The sequence below is a fragment of the Gallinula chloropus genome (genome assembly GCF_964237585.1).
Source record: "Gallinula chloropus genome assembly, chromosome: 3".
In the NCBI taxonomy this organism is placed as follows: domain Eukaryota; kingdom Metazoa; phylum Chordata; class Aves; order Gruiformes; family Rallidae; genus Gallinula; species Gallinula chloropus.
In genome coordinates this window covers 7,226,207-7,252,752 of record NC_140087.1, presented here as the reverse complement: position 1 = coordinate 7,252,752, position 26,546 = coordinate 7,226,207, and the positions used below count along the sequence as shown (strand labels likewise).

General features: G+C 40.3%; 1 protein-coding gene across 1 annotated transcript; it reads right to left on the bottom strand.

Moving 5' to 3' along the window:
- On the bottom strand, positions 1 to 26,020 carry GOPC (golgi associated PDZ and coiled-coil motif containing; the record flags this gene model as incomplete). Its single annotated transcript, XM_084262293.1, has 8 exons — positions 1 to 119; positions 649 to 829; positions 1,508 to 1,672; positions 2,859 to 2,954; positions 4,208 to 4,373; positions 4,574 to 4,749; positions 10,772 to 10,945; positions 25,727 to 26,020. 8 exons carry the CDS (start codon positions 26,018 to 26,020, stop codon positions 1 to 3), a joined length of 1,371 nt encoding a protein of 456 aa, XP_084118419.1.
- Between the last annotated feature and the right edge of the window lie 526 nt (positions 26,021 to 26,546).

The following is a 26,546-nucleotide window of genomic DNA, read 5'->3' as shown; positions in this document are numbered from 1 at the left end:
TTAGGATAAAGACTCAGCAGAACGGGATAATTTGGGCGTAGTGTCTTCTAACGGTGCTTCCACTGAATTCCCCAGGTCTCCATTTTCATGTCCATCAATACCTGGTTTCTTATCAAACACTGTAAGTTAAAAAGAAATTTTATTTAAGAAAGAGAAATAATCTTGAGAAGACAAATCAGCGAGCCTTCTTTCAGAAAAGGCAAGTGTGCTGAAATCACTACTAAACTAAGAGCTAATAGTCTTTTAGCAGAACAGAATAGGACAGGGAAACAGGAACTGTTTCTACATCTCTCTGATCTATTTAAAAAAAAGTATTTGAAGCAGCCAACAACAAGAAGTGTTACTGGGAATTAACTACTCCTAGACCAGAGACAGGAAAATATAAGAATAGATTTTAATTTCAACCTCTGGGAAAAACTGACCACAACCTGCCCCCCCCAAATTAGATAGAGGTGAATTAACTGAATTAAGTAAACCAGGCCAACAAGTGAGGGAGCAACCAAGAGAGCTGACAGCCTACTAGCAGGTTAATTGAATTAACAGTAGATTAATTTTACAATGAATATAAAAGCAGTATCTTCCAGAAATTGGTTTGCATATTGAGACTTCAGAATTAAACTCCCATGTAACTTATTTTAGAAAGTTTACCTTGTGAGGGTTTGACATCCACGTTTGCATCTTTCCTATTAGAATTTGAGTTTGCACCTTCTTCTAATTCATCGAGATACAAACGGTAACGGTGTCCACTCTCATCCTCATATTCTACATTTTCATCATCCGAATCAACTTCTGGAGCAACGTACACGACTTCAAACTCAATCTCACCTCTCTAAAAGGCAACACCAATCACACATTTACTTACAACCGCACAGCTATCTAACAGGATTGCAGAGATGAGCCAGGATATTAAGCCAAATACACTTTACTGTTGTAAACACATTTACAGTTGTGCTGAGTATTTTGGATGTGTATCTGAATTAAGTTTTTACCGACTAAAGAAGTGCGACTCCAGAGCCAAGCTTTACCAGAGCTTCCTCAATTTCTCAGTTATGGACAAATACGTTTCAAACAGTGACCTCTAAGGAGTAAGTTTTCTGATAAATTAAGCGTATCTGGTAACTATCTGAAAACAGGAAGCAAGGCAGGAAGATTCTAGACCACAAAACACATGCAAAACATTGTTTGGCTGAAGCTGTCCAGTCATAAAAGAGTAAGATATACATCACTAAATAAGTATTTCTGGGGGAGAATACAAGAAGCTGATTTCCATCAGCCTTACCAAAGAATCATTAGCCAATACATGGGTTTAACTGAGCTAGTACTGGCCCAACACTCTTCCCTTTAAATTGCAAAATATATAAGAGGATTACGTGTGAGGTAATGCAGCTTCAGGAATCACTGTACCTTAGCATAACACTGTTCTTAAAACCTTAAAATTCAAGGTAATTCAAGAGGAAGAACACAAGAAACACCTAAATGTGCCTATGGATAACAAATCCCAACTGACCTGTTGGGAAAGAATAGTTACAGCTTCTTTATGCTTTGCATCTCTTAGATTAACTCCATTTACTGCCAGAATAGCATCACCGACATGCAGTCCTCCGCACCGATCAGCTGGTTGTCCAGGATGGATTTCTGAGATCAATATTGGAACACCATGCTCCTTCCCACCCTATAACAAAGAAAGGGGAAAAAAAAAAAAGTTTTTTAATTAGCTGAGATGTCCATTAGCATAAATTCAACATTCTGGTACATGCTCTTAATGTGCTTCTTCAGCCTTCTATTTAGAAAATTAGAAAGCATGGTTCAGACAAAAAAGAATGCTTAAGAGGAGCCCATGAGATCTTTCCCTTAATCCTTCTCCCCACAAAAGAATGAAAAAGTTTCAAATACATACTCAAAAAGTCAAAGGAGGCAATGCTGAATAATAATGGAAGTATAAAGTGATCTACAAGCTGATGAGGCAACATTAAAACCTCATTAAAAAAAGCCTAACGGGCTTGCAAGGAACAATATTCATATTTACAGTAAAAGCCTAACAGTGAGAATTTTCTAAAATTTAATGCAAAAAATTTAACATAGCTTTTCTCAAGTTTTCCTGGGTGGCTGATCTGCTAACAGGAGTTGAAATTGTAAGCTTTGCAGGACGTGTCTCTCAGTCCCTTGCTGGACAAAATGTCCAGCACAGAACTAGCCAAAGCCATAATGCTTTGGGTGGGCAACTGGCTGAAGGGTCAGGCCAGAGGGTGACAGTAAATGGGGTTACATCTGGCTGGCAGCCAGTCACTAACTAGTGGGGTTCCCTGGGGCTCCATTTTAGGCCCAGTTCTTTTTAACATTTTCATAAATGACCTGGACACAGGACTAGAAGTTGTCTTAAGTAAATCTGCAGATGACACCAAATTGGGAGGAGCTGTTGACTCCATTGAGGGTGGAGAAGCCTTACAGGAAGACCCGGACAGATCAGAGCACTGGGCAATCACCAACAGTGTTAACTTAACAAGGGCAAGTGCTGGATTCTGCACCTGGGAAGGGGGAACCCCAGCTACACATACGGACTGGGGGATCAGATGCTGGAGGGAAGCCATGCTGAGAAGGATTTGGGGGTCTTGGTCAACAGCAAGTTAAACATGAGCCAGCAGTGTGCCCAGGCAGCCAGGGGGGCCAACTGTATCCTGGGGTGCATCAAACACGGCACTGCCAGCCAGTCCAGGGAGGTGACTGTCCCGCTTTACACTACACTGGTGCAGCCTCACCTTGAGTCCTGTGTGCAGTTTTGGGCAACACAGTACAAGAGGGACACAAAACTATTGGAGAGCATCCAGAGGACAACATGGAAAATAAATGTAAACACTTACTGTGATTGAAATTCCTAGTCCTTCATGGTCTTCCTTAACTAGCAAAACTTTCCTGATTGGACCAACACCTTGACTCTTCTTTAAGGCATCAGGATCCTAGTTTGGTAAGAAACAAACACAGCATGAATATAAACATGTAAACCAAAAAGTGATGTGTCTCTGCATTGTGGGTTTTTTTTTTTTTTAAACAGTATACAGGTAGTGTACCAGCAACAGAGTTTTAAACTAGCTCCCAGCAGGACAGATTTATGGTGCCCTTTACAGGCAGAATACAAAATCAGAAAAGATTCCTCACTATGCACTCCTGATGAGACTAGTTATTTCAACTACTTCAGTGCTGAGTGATGCACAACACAGGACTGAACTTCAAGAGAAAGAAATCAACCACATATTAAAAAAATAAGGGACTCCAAGATGGAATGTTGATCACTGCTGAAAAGTCCTATGATGTAAACTGCAATTTAAAACTAACCAGATTACAGATGATGATGTAGTACAGTCCCAAGGAAGAGGCTGCTTGCTCAAGTTTATTTTTGTTATAATAAAACCAAACTGTACTAAAAGCCATTCAATTCAAAACTAAAGAGAGACAAAATAAATCACGCTGTTTATTTTACTTTCGTTAAGTTGCTGTTGCTATTGTGCACACCCTTAAAAATCACACACACACACACACATTTCTTCACCAATATTTTAGACAAAATTAGCAACATAAGCAGTAAGAGCCATCTGACCAACTAAGGTAGTCAGAACAGATCCAAGTAAACACTTCCCTGAAAGTGTTTGGGTTTATGCACTAAACACTGGGGTGATTAACTGGCCATGTGCCAAGTCAGGCAAGTTCTACCAAGGCTACCCCCAGTGAGATGGCTTTTAAAGGTTTTGTTTTAAAAAGGACCTTTTGGAGGGAAAAAAAATATTTAACAAAGCATCAATTTATCTGGACTTCAAAACATTTTCAGAAATTAATTTCAAGTTCAATCTAATCCTAGAAGTGTTACTGTTCTTGATTTTTGTAAATATACTAGCTCCACATTTTGAAATCTAGGTAACTAAACTATGCTGCATTTACACACACATACACACAGAGCAGAGGCTCAGTTTTCAAAAGGACTGAGTGTTCCCAGGTTAAGTCAAAGAACTATTATCATCTTTCAGGGTCACTTACAGGGACACGCTACTGGGCACGGAGCTGTCCTTCAGTTAACAAAAGAATCATGTATTTAGAAGTGACATTTGAAAGAACACAACACTGAAGTGAAAACAATCACAGAAAGGAAGAAATAACTCCCATCTATTTTCCACAAACGCTGGAAATTATGGCAGAACAGCTCATCTTTTCAACTTACATGTCCTGGAGGTGCTTGCATTGGTCGCTTGAGATCATTCCGACCTCGACAAGCTCTGATAACAGTTTTGTGACGGTGAAGGTGTATTTCTGCTTCAAGCTGATTCCAGAGCTTGTCATGAGCTGGTCCCTTCATATCTCGGCCCAGTAACTGAATCTGCTGGACCCTAAATAATAACAAAGAAAGTAAAACAAGCTATACTACTACTGAAAACCAACGCACTGTGTAACTGATACACTTCATGGGGCTACAGCACACAGTCACACAGCAACTAGTGCAAGTGCAATACCTCTGGGGATTCTCTGTTTATTCCTTTTGTTCAATCAACTGCAAATGTGAGACTTCTCCTACTTAGTCATAACTTACCTTCCAGCTAGTTCCTTATCTAAATACTTGGCTGCCAATCTTGCTCCATAAACTTCAGCCTGCAGCACAGCTATGTGTCGCCGAAGAGCTTCATTTTCCTTCCTTAGCAACTTCACCTCAGCTTCCAGCTGAGCTTCTTTCACTTTTTCTTTCTTGTTGGCTTCAAGTTCTCTCTCCTTACCAAAAAAAAATACAAGGAAAAAAGAAAGTTGAAAACTTTGATACAAGTTAATAATGACAGAGCTGTTTCTGCAAACACAAAGTGAGGTAACTCTCCTGTGTACATGACATGCATGCAGGAAAAAACCAAAAGTAAGTGGGGACTCTGGCACTGCAGCTAGTAGTTTGCATACTCCCCTCAGGGGAGAGGAGTCCTTGCATTTAACTTTGTGCTCCTGACTTCATTTTTACCCAGTTTACAACTCCTTACTTAGCACAAAATCCATACGCTGGATCAAAGTCCAAGAACTGCAACTGGCAACACTGCTTCTCCCTGTCACACACAGCTGGTGAAATTGAAGTAGCCTGAATGTCACCCTTACTTTTTTCCTCTGTTCAAACAGAAGAGCCATACAAGAAGAGAGAAGATCATTTAAAAAATGAAAATATTTAATATAGTCCTCAAGTATTTAATCCAATTTTTAATCTGTCAAGGAAATGTAAAGTCTATATATTCTTGAAATTGCAATTATTTACATGCAAAAATCAAGACATGCCCAGCCAAGGACATTTCCAGATCAGACTCTGAGGATCACAAAAATAAAGCCAGAGATTCTACACATGGACATGCCTGCCCTGACAAAACTTAAAAGAAGTTAGCCCAAAATAGCTTTGTTAAATAAAAAACAACTAAAATAAAAATACCCAACCCTCCACTGTAAGTGTACCCTTAATGCACCCTTAGTTTACCCTTCCTTGTTTTCATTCCCCCCCAAACGGAATTACAGAAATACAAATCACTTCTATATTGGTTCTTTGCAAATGTACAGAAAAAGCATAGCCATTATCTTTTCCAATACCCAGAGTACTGGCAACAAAGGAATTAGTCTGCTCAACTCAGACTGCTACTCTACAAAATCTATTTTAAAGAGAGCACATTTGCTTACTTGGCTATTTTATATCTTTTATATATCCCTTTTACAAAGTGGGGAAAGAAACACACTGCAAAACAGGAAAATAGTAGAGACAGGATGGATGGCAGCTCCCTTTTAAAAATGTCTGTCAGCTGAAACAGAAATCATAACATCACAACACAGTTTTGAAGGCAGAGTATCTCAGAAGTATTCTTTGCACTGGTACCAATTACACTATTGAACAAATAAAATCAGGATGTGCTACTAGAGAAGCGATGGGACAGAAACAGTATTTTACAGAACTGGCAAGACAAATCTGTTCTCAAACTGTGAATGTGCTTATTGACTATTCCAAGCCTGGATAGAAAACCATGAATATGGCTCATATTAGCACATTTGAGATATTAAGAAAGGCCAGTCCTTCCCAAGAGAGGTATTTTCACAACAGGTGTATGTAGGCACTTAGAGCTATTTGCCAGAAAGACAACTCAGCACTTGATGGACTCTACTGTCTCCCTTGTGAAGCACTTGCATCAGGCTAAGTGAATGCAGCATGTCACATGTATAAACATATTTGCCAGGAACTGCCTAGCACACTGCTCAGGGTGCCCTGAAATTCCCATACTGACCCAGTTTCCAGTCGGGTCTGACTCCACACACACACTGGCAAACCTGTCACACAAAGCCTCTTCTGACCTTGGAGTTGGGGGCTCTCTTGTGCCATGACCCCTTCAACAGATCTCTTTCTGAACTGCAGGGTTGCTCCCACACCAAGAATTCTGACTAACCTACATGTGAAGAACAGGAGCTTTCAAAATTACACCAATTCTCTTTATTATTCTGATGGTCTTGGGCTATTTTAATTCACACCCACTGCCAGTAGCCAGAAGGCAATTACAAGAATTCAAAAGTGCCAACATGCTGTGTTGCCTCTGCCATGCACTTTAGCTGTAAGAAGAGTCATGGTTCAGATGCAGCACTTGTTTTACGGTGTATCTGGAGAGTCTGTGTACAGGTACAGTGTTCCTGTAACACTCAGGCTAGCTAGGTATGCATTGCCAATGTTGTTCTAGTATAGGCCCCTTGTTTGTGTATGTACTCACTTTTAGAGCACCTTTCATTTGGTAAACATAACAAGACAAAGACTAGAATTTGCCAGATACATGAAGGTTCATTATTCCCACTCAAACATCCGTTTTCTTCCTCACTGGATATTTTTATAATTTATTTACAGAATGAAAGTCAAAACCCAAAAAATCATGGCATCTTCACTAATAATTTGTTAAAATGTACCAGTCCTGCTTTCTAGTAAGATAACAACTTCAGAGACTTAGGAGTTCCTTGATGTATCTGAAATACACCTTGGGAGAAATCCAAACTCTCCCAGAGAAGTGAATTGTTAAAGAGATCCAAGGTACTTGCTTTACACACTTCACTGTATTCATACAAAGTAGCCAGCTTAAAAACTCTCATGGAGACTAAAACTCCCCATTTGTTTTCTCTGAATTTGATTAATGATTTAAATTACATAGAAAGTCAAATGGTGTACTTCTAAGTCAAATCACTTCTAGTCATGTATTTTAAGTGTCACACCTAAAATACAAGGCACAATGTAATCCCATGGCTTTTATTTTTTCTTCATGACTATGACCCTGTGACTGAGGTGGACAACTACACCCAGAACCCACTCTTAGCACTATTCTTCACTGTCCAAGTGATCACCACAAAGAAAAAAATCAAAGGTTTGCAGTACTGAACAAACGAGTTTTTCTGACCAACTGTGGTGAGATATCCAAACACCTTTACAAAAATTGAGGAAGTTACAGCACAATTTCATGCTTTTTAGTACTCATACTATTGCATAGGTTCTGCAAAATTGAAAAAAAAAAAAAGTATTTTCTGTTGGTAATATAAAAAAAAACCCAACCCAAATGCCAAAAATACAACTGCAATGTTGAAGATCAAAGGCTACAGTTGCCACTATCCTGTGACTCTTCAAAGAGCAAATACTGAACAATGATAATGAGGTGTATAAACATAATAAAAGTGGAAAAACTGTTTAAAAACCTTTCAGGTCTATCACTACGAAAGACCAAAAGATAAAACTTAACTTTGCATCACTTTTTCTTCTTGTCTATGAATTACTGAGTTTATATGCTTTGGGCTGCTGCACAACCCAGTAAATTATATTAAATTATGCCCATAAAAAGCACTGAGGAAAGGGAAGACAAGAAAAAGCTGAAGAGATCACTTTTTTTAAACAATATATAAAATACTTTATATTACACAGATGTGTGTTTATGTTTTAGAAATTGTGTAACACCCAAAGTTTTTTGAGATACTGCCAAAACAATCTTTCAGAATGTCAAGTTGTCAGTTATCACCCCAAATTAGCTGTAACCACGATAAATAAAAACGCACAGACAGGGAAAGGGACACCAAAGGAAAGAGGACACTAAAACTAGAAAAAGAAACTTAAAATGCAAAGAAAATTTTTTACACAGCATCTTGACAACAGACAGAAAGAGGGGAAAAAGCCAGATCTGTTTTGCTACTTTCTGAGGCCAACACACAGAAGCTGCTGCACAAAACAAAAGCACTACTTAAACATAAAAAAGGCAGTCAGAATACTTACCATTTCATCCACAGAAAGGACAGACTTAAGACAGAAGAAAAGAGTTCCATAATTAGAGAAACAGGCAATTAGAACTTCAAGAAAATGTAACAACATAAATGACTTATTCCCAAAGAAATTTACCAGCAGACTGTGTATTTCATTAGAAGGCATATGAAGAGCAAGCACTTTGCTATAATTATACTTAGTAGCAATTTTAGTATGTGGCAGTTAAAGCTATGAAAAATCGTATTAAAAGCTTTAACCTTACTGTGGTATTGAAAACAATGCTTTCTCCTAATGTACCAAGAACATCTACAAAGAACAGCAAGGTAATCTGAAATGCATGAAAGCAGTTTTGAAGCTAATACAGAAATATATTCTGCAATAAAACATCTGTTACAAAGTTAGGGGTTTGGTTTTGCCTTTCAGGAAGAGTAACCTATTACAAGAGGGACATAAAGGACAGGGAGAAGTAGCAATGTATCAACTGTGAAACTCAAGAAAAAAAAATTCCACTAATCAACCTCATACACTTACATAGAAGGAGTTACTGTGCCTGGACTAAGCAGTTACACCACTCCTAAAGTACATGATGTTATTGATTGCTTAGCAATCTGAAGCATTTACACATGCCTTAGTTCACCAGCAGGTACAATTTTATAGTTTGCAGGATATACATCTATGCTCAGGCTACCCACAAAAGAAGAATGGTTGTAATTAACAAAGCAATCAGGAAGTTTAACTAGCACAGAACTTTATTTCTCTATTGCATATTACCTGGACAAAGTCCCTCTTTGCCCTCAGAGACTTTCTGACTGCCAGAAGGTCAGCGTGACAGTTTTTATTTACCTAAAACTCAGACTTCTCATTTTGGTGTCATTCAAGCAGCTTCAGTTTTGCTCATTCAAGCTGCCTAAACTTTTACAGCTTTCCATATCTAGAACAGTTTCAAAGTGAGTTTCTCTCCATTAGAACTCTGAAATCCCTAAAAGTAAAGCAACCCCAAAATATTAGCCATGATGTTTATTAAAAAAAAAGGAGGAACTAACTGGATTTAGGGAGAGAGTATCATTCTAGGCTAATAATAAATTTCATTTCAACAAGATAGAATCTGAAACAATGCAAGTAAAATGTATTTATTGTCACCTGTGGGAAAGACTGCTGTTAATAGCATGGAGATTTAACGTATCTTCTAAAACTGTTTATGACAAGGTAAGAAGAAATAAAAAGGTTAAAAGTAATTCTCTCTGTGTCACTCAAAAGTTAAGCCTCACTAATAAAGTTTAGGGACTAAAATCACTCAGTGATGTGTTGGGTTAAAGAAGTTGCTACATTTAATACCGGAGCCTCACACTTAGAAAACGCTGGTGATATTTACTTAACACTTATTTACAGGGCCATAAAATTATTAACAGCTCTGAAGACATTTTATCATGCTTAGTAACTCAGTACAGAATACATTATGTGCAGACAACCCAGAAAACATTACTCTTATACTGAATATGCATGTATGTAGCCCTAGGAACACAGTAATTCATTTACAGCTTTTGGATCTGAAATGGGAAGAATTGGGGTTACTCCTGTAATTCAGCCTTTAAGCTTTATAGCCCATTACTGTGCTTTATCATACATTAATTAGCCAGGCAAAATAGCAGAGGAGACTAATCTAATGTCCTATATATGTTGGGACTAGGTATTTGCAACCAAGCTGTGAAGCTATTTTAAAAGCAACTATAGAGCCAGACTTTGATTTAGGCCAACACTTAGAAACAACAATCTGTATACAACAGTACTTATCTAATTCCTGTAGTCTCAGTATGAGAGCCTGCATCTGTGCTGTGGCTAGTAACAAGACCAACAACTTTCTGGTTATCAGTCAACACCAACTAATTGCACAGATTGATTATTGTTTACTTTTGGGGGGCTTTGTTTCTACAACACCCATCCTACTGTCTGTGGCTTACTGAGTTCTTTTATGGCAGTCTGCTGCACGTAGCAACCCACAGCACCACAGGTGCATCTGCAGCGTTCTTAAAGGCAAAGAATGCCAACAGAGGGAGGACTGTGATGCTGCCTACCCTCTTTCTATATGGCAAAACATTCCCAGTCTTACTCTCAGAGTATAACTACAATAAAAGCAATAGACCTGGAGTACCTCAGGCTTTTTTAAGATACATGAAGATTTGGTTGTATTTATGTATTGGAAGCTGTTACCTTTTGCCACTTCTGTCTCCAGAGAAGTTTTATAAACCACCAAAATACTTTCTTAAGAAACAATGAAAAAATGGTTTGCATAAGAACAACTTCTTAAATTATTAATTATTCTGATGTTATTTATGTTAATGTTAATGGTTGCTAAAAAGCAACCATAAATGTTATTTAAAAAGGAAAAAATTAACACACTAACATTTTAGACATGAAAACGTGCAGCCAGTTTATCAGCACCTTCCAAGGACGAACGTCAGCCAGGAGAGGGAAAAGTAAAACATAATCCTCCATTCAAGCCACCATACTCACCAGTTTCGCCTTAATTGCCCCAGAATCAACATTCTGACCAGTTTTGGCATGTAGCTGAAGTTGAACAGCGTGGAGTTGCAAAAGTTGATCATGCACTTCCTTTTCCAGTACCACTTTCTCTGCCTGTGTTTCTGTCAGTTCAGACTTCAGATCCACTAACTGTGCCTGTGAAGACATAATCCAGCATCGTATTTAGAGCAACGCCTAAATGGGGTCATCAGAACTGAGATACACAGATACATCATTTGCTGGCACATATGTGCTATACGTGGTGTAATACAGATAAGAACATATGTTGTCACAAGTTCCTCTACAACTGGATCATTTGCAGGCGTTTCTACTCCCTGGATACTGCCACCAGACCCAGCATCAAACACTCACACTGCTGAAATTAAAGGCAGCTGGGTTTTTCCTTGCACAGACAATGATGATGCCCACCCCAAAACAGAGCAATGGCATTAAACCTACATAAGAGATTTACAATCACAGTAGTGTAAACATAATCTAAAAAAATTTAAAATATTAAATCTTATTTTTAAAAAAAAATGGATCAAAGTAAAATTACAAGTATTTAATGCAATGCTGAAATCAAATAACCTGATTTGCAAGCAGTCTGTTATCGACAGCTTAAATGAAATTGTAAATGAGGTGGGCAAACCAGAATCCATGAATTAACATGCCTCTGAAATACATTTGTAGGAAGCCAGCAATAGTTAAAAAGTGGGTTTGAAACACTGTAAACACAGTTTACATGCTCATCTGGAATAAAAGCACAGGTCCTAACGTGTTTACCAGGTCACTTGTTATCCTTAAGTTCATGTAGTGCAAGATAAACATGTTTATATATAAATATATATATACACACACAAACAGTCATATAAGCTTTAAAGCTACTATTTGCCAAAAGAAGCACAGAAGATGATCTCAAGAGGCAGGGAATTTTGATCATGCTTAGTATTTTTAGGTAAATTCCCAGATTATGGTTTTGCTTTCAAAAAATTGGAAGTAAAAAGCAAAACAGAAAAGTCCCTGATTCTTAAAAATACCCCCAAACCACCCACCCCCCAATAAGCCAAACTTGCATATTCAGGTAGGGTATTTTAGATAATTTAATAACATTACATTAATATTCAAATTTACACTGAATATCAAACAGCAAGCCAACAATCCTCCCATTCAACTACAGAAATCACTGCTTTAAAAGGTCTTTTAAAGTAGTGTTGTTTGGGTGGGGCTTTTTGGTTGGGTTTTTTTTTAATAATCTTTAAAAAAAAAAGCCAGAAGGATTTGCCTACCAGTGGGGAGCACTTACAGGGTCTAACTTTAGGTACCTAATTTAGATGGGACAGCCTCCTTAAGCTTCCAGCATAGTTATCAGATTTAAGTGGGCTCTTCCAGAGGTGATTCAGAGCACCTCAATTAGAGTGCAAATTGATGAAAGGGGTCAAGCCAATCTCCAGCTTGAAGCTGCCAAGAATGATCTCTCTTCCTGCCCCCAGCTATGCCCCCTCAGCCCACAACTCCAGGACCAGAGAGTGGAAGACATTCCACCCATGATTCAGCTCTGCTGATTTCAGATCAGACTCCCAAGAGCAGAGTGGAATCACCTCTCTGTACGCTTACACAGCACCTCAACAAACCCAGTTAGCATTTACTTTTGGTCAGAGAATGGGGCTGTGTGTGCACTTCCACCTTCCAACTGCCAGAACAACAAAACACCTCAGTAACTTGTAAATGCTCACAGAACTCTAAAAAAGAAAATGCCTTCTACACTAAAAGGATAATTAAAATACCATAAAACCAGCTATTTTAAAGAGAAATGGGGTATATATCTACTTATAAAACTGCATTGTTCTCCTACTGCTAAAGTCTAAAGCAAATGCCTCAAAGTAACAATAAAAAAATAATTCATCAGCATAAGAGGTGATGATACAAAAAATAATTCATCAGCATAAGAGGTGATGATACAGTACAGAGCAGATGATACAGTTCAGAGCAGAAGACTACAACCTTAAAAACAAAGTTACAGTTTGACCCAGTCACAATTTCACATAATTTATAAAAATATTACTCCTGTTTTATTATTTGTTCTTACTATAAAATGTATAATGATATTACTTCTATTTTTAAAAAGAGACCACTAGTGTCTTCCTCCTTTCAAACAGGTACAACAAGCTAACAGACTAACTTTCATTACTTTTTGTACACAGACACACTCATCCCTCCTAATCCAAAAGACCTGAAGAAGCAGGAAGTGGCAGAACAGATGAACTACACATTTGACGTTGTCCAGCCTCACCTACTAGAGAATGAAAGAACAGAATAGAGTTCGTGGGGAGGAGGGGGGAGAGAAAAAAGAAAAACAAACAAAAAAAGAAGTTATTTTCCTTGTGTAAATTACAAAGATGCAAGAATGATGGCTACCAGTTTCATGATATGCATGATGCTCCAAAGGGATCACAAGGAGACTGTCAAAATCATAATGAAAAATATAGTACTCTACATCTGACCCAGGATTTAAATTCACATCCTGCTGGTTTAGTAATAACAAGAACAAAATGAGAAATGCTATGAGCACACATCATGAAGTAATCTGTTTACACATTATGAAAAGCCATAAATCTATGCTCAGAAACAGGGGCAGATATAAGAGTCACACTGAAAAGAAAACAGCAAGTTGGTTTCAAATCTTGTGATCTACTGCTATGAAGGCTGACAAATCTTTGCATTACTTCACAGAAGTTCTGCCTCTCACAGCTTGGCCATCTCACTTCATTCTCCTTTATATTACACTTACTAGCACTGGGCTTTATCCACATTCTCTCCCTTTGTTATAAAGGAATCATATGAAAAGATCATTGGAAAATCAACAGCTCTACATTCAATTTTGGAAGCTACTCAGTAAAAAAACGAGGAAGCAGGAACAGCAAAAGAAATGATGAGCAGAAACATGACCTATCTATCAATACAGCCATGCCTTCAGAAAGCACCATGCACTGCATGAGGCAGGAGGTCTAGAGAAAAAGATGGTGTCAGATTATATAATGTTTCAATTTGCATAAGCACAACAAGGATAAATTAATGATGCACAAGCAACCATACCAATCCTTTAATTGGTAGCTTTCTGGATGCACTTTCCAACAAGCCTGTCAAACGAGATATAATGAAGGTGCCCTAGTTTTGGCTGAGCTAGAGTTAATTCTCTTTCTAGTAGCTGTGTTTTGGGTTTAGGATGAGAATAATGTTGTGAACACACCAATGGGTTTAGTTGTTGTTGTGTAATTTTAGTATCTAAACATGGACTTTTCAGCTCCCCAGGCCAGGTGCAGAAGCAGCTGTGAGAGCCTGGCCAGGATAGCTGGCCCAGGCTGGCCAAAGGGACATTCCCTACTATTTAATGTCACACTCTGTATAGAACAAGAGAAGCTGGTTGGGAGGCAGGTCTGCTGCTGGAAACAGACTGGGTGTTGGGATTGGGTTTTGTTGGGTTTGTTTGGGTTTTTTTCCTTCTGTATATGGTGAGCTCAATTGAGCATCACTTGTTTTACTTATTATTATTATTACTACTACTATTACTCTCTTCCTTTGTTATCCTATGAGACTGTCTTTATCTCAGCCCGTGAGGTTTTTTTCCCCATTCTCCTCCTCCTCATCTCTCCTGAGGGTGAGAAGCAAGCTAGAGAGCAGCTGCGTGGTGCTTGGTTTTGGGCTGGGGTTACACCGGTTACAGAGGGTCACCTGCATGAGATACAAAATTTGTGGGGAAGCCCACTGGGGCAGAAGTAATGAACCCCTCCAGACTAGAGACTATCGAGCTCCATGATTAGGAGAGATTAGAAAGAGCCACCACAAAAAAAAAATCGAGAACAGAAACTTCAACTGGAGAACAGTAAGGGGCAGAGGTTGAGGAGAAGGCAGAATATATTTACTTTCCTAACATCCTTTACCAGTACCTTGCTGATTCATCCAGAAGATGCACTCTTCTCTCTTCAGGGCAGTATACAGCTCTGCAATTATCACTCATTAGCACATACCTCGCTGCAAGCTAACACTCGAACTGGTGATCAGTCACAAGTGGTGTTCCCCAGGGGTCAGTACTGGGGCCCATCCTCTTTAATATCTTCACTGATGATTTGGATCAGGGAATTGAGGGCACCCTCAGTAAGTTTGCAGATGATACCAAGCTGGAGGGAAGTGTCAATCTGCCAGAGGGTAGGAAGGCCCTCCAGAGAGACCTGGGCAGGTTGAATCGATGAGCAGAGGCCAATGGGATGAAGTTTAACATGGCAAAGTGCCAGATCCTGCACTTTGGTCATAACCCCAAGGAATGTTACATGTTTGGGGCAGAGTGGCTGGAAAGCTGCACAGAGGAAAAGGATCTAGAGGGGTTGGTTGACACTCACCTGAACATGAGCCAGCAGTGTACGCAGATGCCCAAGAAGACCAATGGCATCATGGCTTGTATCAGGAACAGCACAGCCAGAAGGTCCAGGGAGGTGATCCTTACCCTTGTATTCGTCTCTGGTGAAGCCCTACCTCAAATACTGTGTTCAGTTTTGGGCCCCTCACTACAGGAAAGACATTGAGGCCCTGAAGTGTGTCCAGAGAAGTGCAATGAAGCTGGTGAAGGGTCTGGAACACAAGCCTTACAAGGAGTAGCTGAGAGAACTGGCACTGTTTAGCCTGGAGAAGAGGCGGCTCAGAGGAGATCTTATTGCTCTCTAGAACTGCCTGAACGGAGGTTGTGGTGAGCTGGGAACCAGGCTTTTCTCACAGATAAGAAGCGACAGGACAAGAGGGAATGGCTGCAAGCTGTGCCAAGGGAGGCTCAGGTTAGAAATTGGGAGAAGTTTCTTCTCAAAGGAGTGGTTAGGCATTGGAACAGGTTGCCCAGAGAGGTGGTGGAGTCATTGTTCCTCAGGGTGTTCAAGGAAAGACTGGATGAGGTACTTAGGGACATCGTTTAGTGAGTAATACAGATGGTAGGGGCACAGTTGGACTAGAAGATCCTGGAGGTCTTTTCCAACCTTAGAGATTCTGTGAGTCTACACCCCAGTCAACACACAGTTAGCAACAGGACTGGACTGTGGCTCACGGACATATGATTTAATGATGAAAACCTACATCTAGCTCTACAGATGGACAGAGAAATGGAGAATCAGACAGGATGAGAGACAGAATTTGCACAGCCTTTTATTCTGACGTGCATTGGTAAGGTGAATGCCTTTTGAGATATGTTCATTTGTGTCTCACTGAAGTCTTGGTTACTTTTCTGAGACCAAGATCCGTAACTGGAGTTGGGCACCAATGACAATGGGAAGCACCTGGTCTGGGCCTTACAAGGGAAGCCAAAGCTTACTGAAATAAACCAGAAAATAACCAAATTTCTTCTTCACTAGAGGAAGTCAGACTGTTTGTTTCAATGCTCCACTTTTCCCACCACTCTGGTTCCAGTGGTGACTAAGCAGGTTTTCTGAGAAACCTCTCCATTCAGTACTGGCTGCTGAGAACTCTGAGAAGTTACCTAAATGAGACACTATGGAAATGACTAAGAAAAAAACCCCAAACCACAAGCCAGACTCATTCAAGCATGTTCTCCAATTTATCAACACTTTTGGGACACATTACTGTTAATTTATTTGTATTTACTGTCCCAGTTACAATCCATACGCTGTCAACTATAAAAGACCTACTTGGGTTTCTTGCCTTTTTTCTCCTTTAATACTGATCTGATCTGTCTGGGGTGGAGGGAGCAGAGGTAATCTTGTAAGTCTGTTCTTTTCCTCCACAAAGTTCCAGTAAACACACGCTATCTCAGAAAGATCTGCTGTTTCAGATTGTCACTCCACTGGTCTATACTCAAGCTACCTCTAACTCTAAATAAAAGTCTATATTTCAAGTAAATTGCAGATCTTCATCAAAATAATCAAACAGTAAAGCTCAGTATTTATCTTTCAAACAATCTAACAGACAGATGACAGCAAAAGAATAATTTTGAAAGGCTAATTGCTCAATTTTGGGGCATATTTTACCATTTACCAGGTAGTTTCTATCTCACAGAGGTTTTACACCTATGAAAATTAACACAAAATTTGAACTAACTACAGAATTTATAAATTACATTTTTTCTCTAAGATATAAAAGAAAATAAATCATGTAATTTAACAACAATTACTCTGCAGAGCATTTGAAACCATTATGGCAAAATTAAAAAAAAATCTCTAGACAAAACAGTTCAGACACAACATCCTTCTATTTTTAAACAACAGTTAATTCCTGTTCAAGTGGTTATGAGTTATCAAAGAGCTGGGTTTGATACAAATGACATCATATGTATTTTAAACTGTCAATATAATCGATTTCAGCTGAAGTGCTGAGATTGATTTCACTGAGAGTCACGGAGTTCTTGAAGTCTTAACCAGTGGTTTTTATTAGAAGGGAGAGAGCTTTGAGCCTTCAAATCAAAATAAACATCATTGAGGTCTATTCTGATTATTTTGCATCACATAATTTTTTTTCATGTCAGTCTGAACTTTCATAAAAACAACCAACTTATTCATCCAAGTGCACATTTTTTCATAGAAAAGGGATTGTCAGACTAACTACACAAAAATATATTTTATAAGACCTCTGAGCCACACTCAAAGCATCCAACGCCAAGTCTGTAGAGCATGAAGAATAAAACGTGGACCTTGCCCTGAACAACTTACAATGTAAATAGATGAAGGAAGCGATCAATAAATGTAAGAGGAAAGAGAATGACAAACACAGAGGTGCTTATGTACAGAACTGCACAACAGGAAGTAGACAGATGGCATGCTGAACCCCCAGTTACCAGTTCTTATAACCATCGCGGCTTGAATGCGGCGTCAGGCGACAGCAGCACCGCAGCCTCTGAGATCTAAAGCATCCCAGGAGTACACACAGAGAAAGGGAGAGGGATGGTGGTGACTAACATACCATGCTGACAAGAAACAATCTACCTCTTGCGCTGAAAGGGAAACCAGTTGCAGGTGAGTGGAGGGCAGAGAGATGGCTTTGCTGGGTAAAGTAACAACAGTGCTTTTAGCTTTGGGAAAAGCTTTTTTTGTTTGTTTTTGTGCCATAATTCCTGCAGTACAGACAAAAGTTTTACTTGAGCTAAGAGATGGAAGAAAATACCTAAGACTTACCCACTGCTCAGACATAACGACCCAGAAAAGAGCTGGGATGAATCAGAATAGGACTGCATAATGCTAGGACAAGGCAGTGGCATTCTTCACCAGGCCAAATTCAATGAGAAAACCACTGGAATTCCCTCAACATCACAGAATCACAGACTGCTTCAGGTTAGAAAGGAGCTTTAAGATCATCTAGTTCCAAACCCCTTCTATGGGCAGGGACACCCTCCACTAGGCTAGACCAGGTTGCCCAAAGCCTCATCCAACCTGGCCTTGAAAACTTAGAAACAAAGAATAAAGATGCAGTTTTCAGTGCATTAATTTCTAGCTAAAAAAAAAAAAATTAAAAAAATAACGAAAAATAATGGGCATATTAGAAAACACATGTTTTTCAGCAAAGGAAAGCTAGATAAATACAAAAATATTCACTGTATTACCAGCCTCCAGTGACTAAAAGTCAGAAGCCAAGCACTCATCAAACGCCTTTAAAGTAGCGAATATTCTTTAAAGATTTTTCTCATTTTCCTTTCATTTCAGGCCTCTAGGGTGCAGCTAATTCACTCTCATACCAAGCCTTCTAAACTCAGAAAAGTCTGAAAACTGTCTTTTTTAAATGAAAGATGGTTTGTTCGGGTTTTTTTCCCACTGTAGCATTTCTAGATGCCAGCAGCTAGGACTTCAAGAAGTGCTGAATACAAGCGACTAGCAATGAAAAAAATAATAATCACAGAAACTGGTAACATTTCACCATTTCTATCTGAATTTCCTAAACAAGGCAGCCTAGTGCCATCATTTCATCCACACACGCACATTTCTCTCCATTTTGCCTTCCCTCCTTGTTGGTTGGAACTAAATCTGTTTTCAAAATTCAAACAAATTAATTAGCGGGCTGAAGGTGTGTATGAGTAAAGTTCCCACAATAGACAAGTGTTGTGCAAAACAGCTGCTCAGTAGGAAAGACAGACGGACTGGTGCCTTCACAAAGGGAGAAATAGAAAGAGTCAGACCTTTGCCAGTTTGTTTAATCCACCCAGAGACAAGAGCAAACAGCGTGGTGGGTAGGCACCACAGGCACAGACCTGAGCTAGCAATTGTGACGCTGCCTCTCATCCCAGCTAACTAACCAGAAGCACCCGCGGATGGAAAGTCAAAGGATGCTGTGGTGTGGGAACTCACAGATCATGGGACAGAACTGGGGGTACCTGAACTGGAAGGTCTTAGTGACTCAAGAAAGTGCTCAACATTTGCATTCGGACTAATCATTGCCTACAGACTAGTAGGAAGTGAGATTTTGCAAGCTCCACTGATTCTGTTACCAACAAAACACAGCCAGTACGTATATTTTAATAGCTGATTTTAGAAGAGGAGATTCCCTAGGAATCTTGCCATGGGATCAAACCAAAATTCATAGACAAATAAAGTATAAGAGGTGTCTTGGCTTCTTCAGTGGAGTATCCTCACATAATTTATGCTTGAAATGTTACCAATATATGCATTTCTGTATTTAAACATTAAGTCCTGGTCAGGACTATTAGTGTTCTGACTTAAAGGCTAATGGATCATGGATCACAAAATACAATAGAGCACACTACAATGCTGCAATTGCTTTGTGGCTTCTGCCTCAGTATGCATAAAATATATAAATACCAAGATAGAACAGTAGCATGTTTGCTTAGCATTACATTTTGGGGGCATTTTTTTTAGAGACAGAAATGTTGCTTAAAGGCAAAAGTAGGTTAAAAACCCCCAACCTAATCATGCTTCACAAACAATGAAATCATTATTCCTAAGTGTTCCCATAACATTACACAACTGCAGGATAGAAAGCCATTTTTCAAGACATGACAGCTGTAGCTCCTACAGCCCGAGGCCGAAGTATACTCACAGACACCAGATACAGCAAGCGGTGCTCACTCAGCAACACAAGCGCCTGTCTACACAGATGTGAACCAAGCAGCCCACATCAGAGCAAGTTTTCCTGGGGACTCTTAACTTCAGCACCAGCCTTTAGAAGTATCCAAAGCACTGAAGTATTCTCTAATTGCAGCAATTTCTCACGCAACTCTATTAAGTTTAACGGACTGGTTTGAATGAGGAACCATGAAACAGATCACAGCCCCTATTAATCTCACTGTGCTCCTTGCAAAACGAAGCCACGTGACAGCACTGTGCAAAATGTGAGTTTCTGAATAAATTGTACACTTGGGAACCACAATTTTTCTTGTTAAACTCCCCCCCTGCCCTTCCCGATTTCAACACAACCAAAGAACGCTTGCCACTTGTCAATGATGAAAATGACCAGCTTGTCTCAAGAAGTTATTTTAATAGGCCCTACTTACAATTTTAAAAAATTAAATTAAAAGTCTTTATTTCATTATTACTGTGGCCTCAAAGAGAGACATGTTTTGTTTAAGTTTTTTTAGTTAAAGCTTTAAATTTAACAAAAGGGTTTTTATCATGTGGCTAATACAAACATGAACGACAAAACCTGTGACTACTGATTCCCATAATAAAAACTACAGTCCCACAGCTATGTGGGTAGTCTTGATAGAAATGCAGTGCATGAAACTGAACACTCAAATGAATCATAAATTAATTTAGTCCATCTTTAATATGTCCCATACAGAACAGAAAGCACATGAGACATCTAGAAATGAATCGCCCAGTTTCTCAGATTCCCTTCTAGCCCTAATTAAACATTCAGAAGACTGGCAAGCAAATTAAAAGGATGCAAAACAACATTCATACTTCTTCATCTTCTCTGCTGAAATCCGTTCTGGCTATGTAATTATTTGCACAGTTTTCTCCCAACAATTAAGAGATAACATAATAACACATGCAATGCATCTTACAAATTGGGTTTCAATTTACATAAACAGATACACCAACCAAAAGTTTCATGCCAGTCACTGACCTTTTTCATCTCTATCACTAAACCACCTGTGACTGCAGCAACCTATTACTGTTTTCCATTTGCTTTACATAATGTTTATTGCCACTGTTTTACCTTGTATTTGATGGTATCATTCTGTTTGCACCTACTTACAGAAGTGCAATTTTTTTTAATTTTCTTTTTTAAATCACTGATTATACACATTGCTGCCAGGGCCAAATTTCTGTCTACTTCACAAAGAATTCTGTTCAGGTTGCCCTTCCTTCTAGTTGCTTATAAAGGCAACACTAACCCGTTTTTTACGAGTCATACTGATAGCCATCACTGCCATTATTTTGAAAGTCATGCTAGCTATGCAACATAATTCAATACATAAAACTAAGAAATACAACCTAAAACAGCTCAAATACTGGTTCCCTATCTCTTACTCTCTGGCAAACCCCCCAATGAATGAGCCAGAAAAAAGGAAAACACTTTACTACATGCTGACTGGAACTAAAGTAAGCTAACTAAACTCACAGAGAATTCTAGAGCTTCTGATACAGGAATATATGAATTAAGTATAGGTGACCCCTGTAAAAAAGGCATGATTATTGTGAAAGAAGTTAAGTGTATAAAACCAATGACGATTTAGTAAATAAGCCAACTGGAATATTTATGCAAACCTGTACTCCCAAATAGCAGAAAACTGCTCATATTTTCGAATACAAAATTAACTGGATCCAATCTCATTCAATTGATTTTCCAAAAGATCACCTTCTATCTAGTACCAACAGAATTCTACCTCATAAGGAAAAAGGTATTGACAGCTAGAAGTGTATTTAAAAAAATTTAAAAATCTCAGTCAATACCAGATATCTTTATGGCATTTGAAAAAATTAAACAATTTTCTTACGAAGTTACTGACACTCCCAGTTTTACAGTCACATCTGTCATAAGGCAAAGGAATATATCAGACTTCAACAGACACACAAAGCAAAGGAGAGAAGGGGGGAAAAAAATCTGGTTTGGGTGGGGGTTGTGTGTAGGATTTTTTGTTTGGGATTTTGGGTTTTTTTCAATAGGGATCTTCAGATCACACAGATTACGTAGATAATACTACATATGATTTCGCTGATACAGAAACAAGTTAGTTACAGAAGAATTTAGCTTACAGAAACATGTTCCTCTGTACCACCTAACTGATCCCAAGTTCATCAAGGACATAAAACTACATAGGCCATTAACTTTTTAGATATATACTTAAATATTTTCCTTAAATTTAGCATGTACATTGGCTTAAGGCAACTGCCAAGACACAGGGTGTGCTCTACCAGACATTCCTTTCTAGCTTGGTCATTTAAATTACAGGATCAAATTGGCAGTCAAAGCACCAGAGTTAAAGTCAAGCTCAGTTTTCACTGGCACACTGACCTACTCCCTTTACCTTTACAAAGCTGCACTATACAGAACTTTTATTTTTTGGAACTGGACATTTAGACAATGCCACAGTCAGCATCATGTAATTTTTTCATCTCAAGTGACATTCAAACAGGAAAAGACAAAACCTATGCATTTCCTTTCAATCAAAGGATCTACCAAAACCCCACACACTGACTGGCAGCATCTGCTGATTTATAATGCTTTCTGAGACACAGAGTATCACCAAAAAAAAAAGTCTCTCCTTTAAAACCGTTGTTGTCTCCTTTTGTTCTAACCACCTGAGGCCCTCACTGCGCTCCATCAAGATACACTTCTTCCTTTGTTCATACTGAAGTGAAGCTGATCTCAGAGAAGACAGTGGGGTTTAATCACCTACCACTTTTTCTGCCCCTTTGATAAGGTAATTTAATTCGACTCTGTCCTACTGCAACCATCAGGAAAAATATGAAAACAAATCCTCCTTCCGTTTGGTTTAATTAGTTGAATTTAGGGCTGCAAATGTTATTAGAGCAGTAGTATGTTTATAAGCTCTCACCACTCTAAAGCACAACATTCACTGTGCCTCTTAGTTCAGGTTCCTTCTAAAAATAACATCCTGCACCAGCAACATACAGCCCTCTCTTTGGAAACTACAGTCTGCCTGGAATACTTCTTCCACTATTCAGAAACCTCCCTCACACAGTATTTTACCTAAACTCCCATTTCTATCAGTAGGCACACACAAACAATGCCAAAACACGTATATTTTATTTTTTGCATTTAAGTCCTGCAGCAGGAGCTCCCAGCCACCAAACCAACTAAGCTGTGCCTCTTAAAAGCAATTATATCAATCAGAGAATGCATATTAAGCTGATAAAGAGAATGAATCAAAGTGTGAACCGCATTTCTTTATTCTCATCTGTAATATTGTACTAAGACCTGACAATTCTGGTCAAGGAAACGGAACCCACAAGGAGCAGAATGACATTCATCATTTTTTACTATTTGATTTTCCTTTAGGTAATAATATTACTTCTCCAGTAAGACAAGAGCAGGGAAACACAGCTGCAGGAGTAAAGTCTTAGCCTGTAATAATCACTTACACATTCAAAGTATTACTTCAATCCAAAAAAGGCATATTTCTGAAGATGGATTTAAATTATTGGCTAGAATAAGCATTTGAACCTAAGTAAACTATGAGTAATGACACCTATTCGCATTATGAATGTGATGAAAGCTTTGTTGTAAAATTCATGAGCACTTTAAAGCTGCAATTGTGAGCTATTAAGGAATTACTGCAGTTTTAAAAGAAACCTGGTAACTTGTGTTATATATATATATATATAAAAAGAGAAGTAAATCCACTGATCACAACCTAAACTGCAGTATTAAGGTTAGTGACTTCCTTCAAAATATGTAACTATACCCTTAATTCTGGACACTGAGGCTTCTGGCTAGACATCTGCACATGTGAAAAGACAAGACACTGAACAGAGCAGCTCCATCTTTTGGAGGTTTTAAACAGCGGTTTTCGTTTCAAGTTTATAACACTAATAATCACGAGGTCTTAAAATTAACAACCTTCAAGACAACGCTATAATCTTCAGATGGTCTGTTTGAAAGATAAAAACCCCTTTAGAGGTATGAGGATTAATTCTAGTATCAGTAATAAAGATATTTTGAAAAATAAAAGACTCTACTTACTTCTAAAGTACTCAGAATTCTCAGTATCAAATGATTTTGCCAAACATGGACTCATTCTCTTAAAATAACCTGAAAGTCATCTGTTTTGCAGTCTGCACAGAAGAGATTCACAGAATTGTAGGGGGTGGAAGTGACCTCAAGAGATCGAGTCCAAACCCCTGGTCAAAGCATGTTCCCTAGGAAAACACCCACTATCCCTGTGTAATATGCAGTAAATACCAGATTGTCCACTATGAAACCATAAATCTTACTTTACTATGCCTATACAAGTAAGCTTACTGTATAGGTCGATAGTATATACACATACCCATACTGAAATGTATATGACAGCACCGCAATAAAACCACAAAGAATATCATGAACATTTCACTACAGTAAATACTCTGGTAAAATAAACTGCAATGAAACAAATCCTAGTTTAATGAGGTCTTTGTTCTACTCTGAGAAACTCTGTTCCTCTGTTAAACTCTACAGGCTATTTTGCATAACAGTGTCTTCATACCAGGAAGAAACACGATGAAAACCAAAGCCAATTTACTTACTTCCTACTGCAAGGCAGCGCTTCAGAAGAGCAGGCTACTACTGTTTGAAGAAACTTCAATTCCTTTATTGTAATAGCATGAAGGACTGAATGAACTGAATTCTCTGGTTTACTTGTCTAAGATCTTACAAAACACGTATCTCCATGGTTTTGAAGAACTTTTCCCCCTCCTCCCATAAATGTTAGTAGAACAAGCAACATTAAAGAGTATAGCCTACGGGAGATACTGAAGAAACTGGAGGGTTTTAGCCCAGGGAAGACATAACAGTCTTCTAATATGTAACAGACAGACAAGAGGGCATTTAACATCCACACCTGTTAAGGATGAGACAAATGACATGCTCTACTAGACAAAAGACTACTCAGGCTGAACACTTACGATTGACACAACAGCACTGTAAAGTTGCCCAGAATCTCCTTCCAGAGCACTTCAGGTCTAGCACAAGTCAGCAGAGCTTGCAGCCCTACTTCCTGAGCAGCATCAGAACCAGACAGCTTGGCTCCAGCTGATGCTTCTTTCTTCCCACCCTGACCAAAGGGCTGGATTAGGCATGAAGAAGACTCTCCAACATTAAGGACAGTTGTTACTCTCCTCAAAGTCTGCGATCTTCACGATTAGTTTTCTGGCACTAAGTTTGACAAAGCTATTTTATCTGCCTCAGAGTTTGAAAGGGCAGAATGACCTGTCAAAATCCATCCCAAATCCATTTTTCAGTTTCATTTACTTATGAACAGAAATAACATCCTCATTTGATGACTGACTATAAGCTTTAATCACCTTGATCATAAATCTCTGTCCCATTTTTAAAAGGCTTTCCAAGCTCACTAGGGATATAATGCAAATAGAAGACCAGTCAATGGCATCTGTTGCTCAAGACTGCTGCTTTCAACATCAAAGAGAACTTCTTTTGGCACGCACCTCTTCATACCCACGCCATAATAACCAAAACCAGAGGATCAGCATGGCCAGGCCTGAATCCCAGAGAGCTGGACACAGCCTCCCAGGTTATAACCCTCCCCAGCCGTCCCCCAGGACGGTGCCCAGCAGCCGCAGGACACAGGAGGGGCTCTCGCTGCCACCCCGGGCAGGGCATGGTCCTGGCCGGACACCCCAACACCGGGCGCGGCCGGGGAGGGATGCATCACCAGACCAGCAAGAAACCGACGGTAGCAGCCCACCGCCCCAACCAGAAGTCCCCGAGGGCCTCCTCCGCCCCCCTTCCTCCCTTCCGCCCTCCTTCCCTCACCTCCAGCTTGTGGTTGATCTGGGACACGGTCTGCGCCTTGTGGCAGAGCTGGGCGAAGCAGGAGCTGAGGCTCGTCATCTTCTGCCGCCCCTCGTAGGTGATGTCGGCCTGGTCCGGGTCGATCTCGCCCAGCAGCAGGTCCACGTCCACGAAGGCCTTGTCGAACTCCTTCTCCAGCACCTCCAGCCAGCGGAACATGGAGACCCCGCCACCCGCCGCCGAGGCCGAGCCTACCGCGCCCCCGCCACAGGCCGCGGCGCCCGGCCCGCAAGAACCGCCGCCCGCCGCCGACATGCTGATGCTGCTGCTGCTGCCGCTGCTGCTGCTGCTGCTGCCGCCGCCGCCCCCTCCCCTCACACGCCCCGGCCCCCCGGACGGGTAGGGCCCGCGTCCCCCACCTCAGCACCCACCTCAGCCACCCCCCTCCCCGCCCCCGCGGCTCGCTCCCTGCGCGCGCCCCCTCCCGCCCCGCAGGACAAGGCAGCGGCGGCGGCAGCAGCTGCAGGCCCAGCCGGACTCTACCGGGGCAGCCACGCAGGGAAGCGAGAGGAATGCGCCCGGCGCGCATGCGCGGCGGCGTTTGACAGGCGGCTTCGGAGGCGGCGCGCCGCCGCCGGGCGGCCAGCAGCGCGCGGCTCGTGCTGCCTGCCACAACTCCAAGCGGCGCCAGGCAGCAGCGGCCGAGCCCCAAACCGCCGATCGCTGCCGCCGCGGACCCCAGGCTGCGCCGCCAGGGGGCGCTGCGAGCGAAGGCCGGCCGGGAGGGAAGGGGCCCCGCCTCCAAGGAGCTGCCTGGCTCGGCCCGTGTCGCCCGCCTCTT